General features: G+C 61.1%; 1 protein-coding gene across 1 annotated transcript; it reads right to left on the minus strand.

Annotated features, from left to right (window-relative positions):
* Window positions 1-591: 591 nt before the first annotated feature.
* Window positions 592-4,383, minus strand: KAZALD1 (Kazal type serine peptidase inhibitor domain 1). Its single transcript, XM_080823555.1, has 5 exons — window positions 4,111-4,383; window positions 3,149-3,723; window positions 1,836-1,996; window positions 1,607-1,754; window positions 592-1,433 (listed from the first exon to the last, which is right to left on the minus strand). The coding sequence occupies exons 2-5, from the start codon at window positions 3,669-3,671 to the stop codon at window positions 1,339-1,341; spliced, it is 927 nt and encodes a 308-aa protein (XP_080679681.1). The 5' UTR covers window positions 3,672-3,723; window positions 4,111-4,383; the 3' UTR covers window positions 592-1,338.
* Between the last annotated feature and the right edge of the window lie 748 nt (window positions 4,384-5,131).

The raw sequence follows: 5,131 nt of genomic DNA on the forward strand, positions 1-5,131 counted from the left end.
CAGGTGGGGCCCGCGCGCGTAGGAGACTGTCGCCATCCACACACAGGGTCTTGGCCTCCAGAAGTCAAGCCTTCATTTTCTGCTTCACTCAGCCAATAAACACTGGGCCTCCTCACCTAGGCCAGGTACAGCGAGTGTGGAGGGAGATGGGAGTGACCCCCCCCCCCCAGCCAGATAGGACAGGTCACAGTTGGCAGATAAGGAAATTGGCTTACCTGACTTTGGTTTCAGTCAGGAAACCTAGGGTGCAGCCCACGCTGGTTGCCAAGCTGCTCCCCTCCTTCATCCAGTTTGTGCTTTTACCCTGGGGCCCTACCCACATGGACCCGGGTTCCCCATCTGCAGGGGCAGGCCAGCCCCAATGGAGCGCAGATGGGGAGAACACCCTCCCACCAAGCAAGTGTCTTCAGACTTGCTCCCTAGAGGGCAGGGCAGCCCCCCCCAACCTGCTGCCCCAAGCTTCCTCTCTACATCCCACAGGCACATGCCTAGGGAGCAGCTTCTGGAAGCCAGTTTCCTACTACCATGGGAAGCCTCCCAGGGAAATGCGGTCTTCATGTGCACACCTGCACGAAACACCTGTGCATGTGTCTCAGTTTGTTCATAAATCTTTATTGCATGCCTACTGTGCCTAGTCCTGTGCTAGGCAGTGTCCAGTACAGAGTGGTATAAGATATGGTCCTGGCCTCGAATTTTCCAGAAGGACAGAAGTTAGACATGACCAAATGCCCATCTTAATGCACTGGCCTAAACCGTGCTCCATTATGCTTTTCCAGACCACAGATGGCCAACAGCAAAGAGGACTGCTGTTAGTAAGTGCAATTAGAACTTAGGTGAGGGGGGAATTTCTAGAAGGTGAGTTTTGAGGAAGGGAAAACTGAGGCTAGGCAAAGGTTAGGGACTAGAAAAATAACAGTATGAGTTGTGGCAAAGGGTAGTTCAGAAGACTGGCTGAAGAGGGCTGGAGGGAAGGCTGTCAGGAAGAAGTGGAGGATCCCGGCTGCCTCTTTGTGTTTCCTCGGCAACCCCCTTCTCTGATACTCCCACCCAGCCTAGGGACCAGGAGGCAGCTGCTGTCTTCTGCCTGGTTGGTCTATGCTGGAGGCCGTCCTGGCCAGTGCGCCTCCTCCACGGGCCTCTTTGCTTCCCACTTCCCCTAGCGTCTGCCTCTCTCCCTACCCTCTGCCAACTTTTGTCTCCCTACTTAACCACCACTGTGTTCCCCCTATTAAAGGCACTAAAGCAATGAAAGGGCCCTGCTCCCCCTTCCAGGTCTTTTCAAGAGCAGGGATGAATACTCTCCCCACTCACGCACCCCCACAGGCCGGGGCTGCAGACCTAGTAGTAATCCTCGCCCTCTTCACTCTCAGCCTCCTCCCCAGAAATCAGATGCAGGGATGGCAGATGGGGGATGCCTGTGGAGTTCAGCTGGTCTGCAAACACATGTGGGCAAAGGAGAGATAAGAGGAAAGAGGGGCTGTCAGTGAAGCCATACTTGCCTCTGAACCCACATGCACATAGGCACACAGACACACATTCAAGGGCCTGAATCCACCACCAGCACCAGTCCCCCCCTCAGTCCCCAGAGCCCAGGGCTCACCCTTACCTGGTGTAAGCACTGTCAGGCTAGCTGGGGCCTCAACCTGGCCCAGGGCATTGCGGGCCAGGCAGCGGTAGATACCTTCATCGCTGGGACGCACAGCCTGGATCTGCAGCCAGCCTGTCACCTCAAACCTCTGAGGTCCACCCCTGAACTGGAGCCAGGGGTGGGGTCAGCAGGGTCCTTCTAGGAGGACCCTGGGCTGCCCAGAGGAGGCCTCGACTCCCTCTCCTACCTGCACTGAGATGTGGGGGTCATCCCCTGGTAGCTGAACATCCAAGCCGTCCTTCCTCCACTCGATGGATGCCATGGGGTAGGCAAACACCTCGCAGCCAAAGATCACATCCTGCCCCGTCACGTTCCAAACGTCATACGGGTGCAACACGATCTGGGGCTCTGGGGACCGAGATGGGAGGCCTGAGAATGGGCACATCCAGCCCCAGAAGCAGGCCGTGTACGAACCATCATGGATGTGTTTGTGGGGGAAGACAGTCAACGCAGAGGTAAATACACACCCATACACATGACTTGATCAGTACACACGGGTACATGTAAATGTAGGTACAGCTACACGCAAGGTATAAACTCCGAAATGGTGAGGTACAAGCAGACAGGATGCCGCAGCTCAGCAGCCACGCTCCATCCCTGATCTCTCCCCTGTCCTCATTCCACCCTAGAGGCCCCTATCCTGCCCTACTTGTAACCAACACCTCCCTCTACCCTCCCCCTTCCTAACCAGATCCCGTTGCCAAAGACCCCAGGAGCAGCCCTTCCCGCCCCACACACACACCCTGGGACCAGGGAAGGAGGCAGGGGAGGGGGGATTCCCACGTGGGAAAGGCAGAGAACCCGAAACCAGATCTGGGCAGCGGGCAGAAAGCCTGCAGTTATGGGGCAAAGTCTTGGGACCCCGCCGGTGTTTGTTTTCCTGGCAGCCCCAGCCAGGCCGGATCCCTCAAAGGGGCTCAGGAAGTGAAAGTGACTAACGCTGCCAAAGGAAACCTGAGGCCTGAATGGCCCTCAGCCCCCGGGGGTAGGAGGGAGGAGCTGGAAGAGCCCCCTCCTTCACGAATCCTAAGGCACAGAAGAAACCGAAGGGAGGTGGGGAGACTGGGCGAACAGCTTGCTCTACGAAATCGGAATCCGCCCAAGAGAATCGGAAACGCCCGATTGCATCTCTCTGGAACCCAAGTCTCGCTGCCTGGGCCCCAGCAGTCTGGGCAGACTGAGAGTCTTTGCTCTCTCGGTTTTGAGACCAGTCATTGTCTCTGTGCCTGCTCCCTCTGAGGGTGGGTCCCTGCCGGCCGGGTCTGGGGCTTCCACGAGCCTCAGAGGGGCACACAGCGTGCGGACAGAGCTCGGCCCGTGAAGGTGCTGGTCTCTGCGGACCAGCGGTGAGAGCGGGCTTATACTGGACTCGAGGACTCCCCGGCCTCGACTTTTTCGCTCCGCTGGCCAGAGACCAATTCGGTAGCAGGTCGGGGAGCAATGCCTCGGGTGCCTGGAGTGCCCCAAGTGCCGGGGGTAGGGCCCGCGGGCCGTGCGTACCCGATTCGCAGGGTCCCGGGTGCGCCAGCGTGAGGTTGGCGTCAGGCCGAGCGCGGGCCGCCTCCTGCAGGCGGCAGATCTGCGCGTAGGTGCGGCCGTCCGACCCGCAGAGCGGGCGCTGCGAGCGGCAGGCACACAGAGGCTCCGGCACCTCTCCGCGGCTCAGGTCGCCGCCCGCGTCCAACCGGCACTCAAGCTGCTCGCCGCAGCGCCCGTAGAAGTGGGCGCTGGGGTCCAGGTCGCAGAGCTGGCCCTCGAGGTTGGCGCATTCCCAGCAGCAGCCGCATACGTCGCGCACCCGGCCGGCCAGGCAGCCCCGCGGCTCGGCGCACTCTTCTGGCCGACAAGGAGCGCAGCCTTCGCCCTCCGCCAGCAGCCGCAGCCAGCCGCGCCGCAGGTAATCGGGGCCTGGGGACGGCCGTGCGCCAGACGGGGGCGGCGTCCGCAGCAGCAGCAGCAGCAGCAGCAGCAGCAGCAGGAGCAGCGAGTGCGGCGCCGGGGCAGCTGCAAGCGGCTGCGGCATAGTTAGCTGGAAGTCCTGCGAGCACTCCGGGCATCAGCGCGTTCGTGGCACCCTGCCAGGGAGGGAAGCCAGGTCAGGAGGTCAGAAGCGACCTCACTGTTCCTTGTACCAAAGTCTGACCCAAGCACACTGCCCCCTCCCCTGCTGCCTTGGCGTCCAGCAGACCCTCCACACGGATGCCTGGTGACTCTCTAGGAGCCATCCAGTGATCGACTGGACTGTGTTTCTGGGGTTGGGGAGAGGTGAGAAGAACGGGTAATAAAGCTCAACCACCAGAGCGCGCGCGCACATACACACACCCCAGCGGCAGCACCAGACCATCCAGCTCCGAAGCTTCCTGCCCTAGAGGAGGATGAGAGCTGATGGCCCCAGAACTAAGGAGTTGTTAATAAGGGTGGGAATGGGGAAGAAGTAATGCCCCCGGGCCCAGAGCGCTCACCTAGTGTCCAGGACTAAGCCCTTCAGAACAGCCGTGTCTCCGGTGGGAAAAAAACAGGTGGTGGAAAGAAAGCAGAGGCCAACAATCCGCTGGGCCTGCCAGCCACCTCTGCTCCGGCTTGAGGATCTCTGAGAGAGCCCACGGACTTGGACTCAGAGAGCACCTCCTCCGCCCCTCTCCCCGCCTCTCGACGTCGCACTCAACCCCCTCCTTCCAGTTCTGAAGCTGCCAATTTCATGCAGCCGCACGGGACCCTCCTGGGCCACTTCCCCTAGCGGAGCCAAAGTCACAGTGAGAAGTGAGGAGCCGTAACCGTAACCGGACACCGAAGCTCAGGGAAGACAAGGGGCAGGGTGGGGTGGGGGTTGGGAGTAGGGGATATGGGGGTGGCTGGGAAGCTGGAAGGGTTGAGTGAAGGTCGAGGGCTTGTCCCATCGGACTTTACAGTCCCTGGGGTCTGCCAGAGCAGCTGCATAGTAGGGAGGCAGTAGGAGCTCTGCTGCCAAGTTGGGCGCTCCTGGAGGGCAGGGCCAACCAACGTAGTCGCCCTGCAGCCCAGGGCTGGCTTCCCGGGGGCTATTGCAGGCTTGCCCATCCAGCTTCCCTACCAAGGCGCTGACCAGAGACTTGGCGCTTCCATCTGCCACCCCACAACTGGTCTCCTCCCTCCCCACATCCGGCAGGTGCTGCAGCGCGACTGATTATAGAGGTCCCCGCAGACCAGCAGCCGCAGGGAGAGGTGGGCGGGGCGCCTCCCGCGCGGACCTCGCTCCGGGTCGGGATTACAGGTTACATTTGCAAGCCCGCCAAGGCTGGAGGCGTTCGGTCTCACGGCCGCCACCAGCGCCACCGTGGCACTCTGGGCTGGGGGTGGGGAGGAGAGCGTTCCTGGAGGCCCGCCCGCCTTACCGGGGGTCTGCCAGGCCCCGCCCTAGCCTGCCCCGAGCGGTTTACAGAAGCCGCGCTGCAGTCCAGTTTGCAGGGAGCTGAAACAGAGCTTTGCAGTCGGGGAGGTGACGGT

Source organism: Martes martes (assembly GCF_963455335.1).
Source record: "Martes martes genome assembly, chromosome: 14".
Taxonomy (NCBI): domain Eukaryota; kingdom Metazoa; phylum Chordata; class Mammalia; order Carnivora; family Mustelidae; genus Martes; species Martes martes.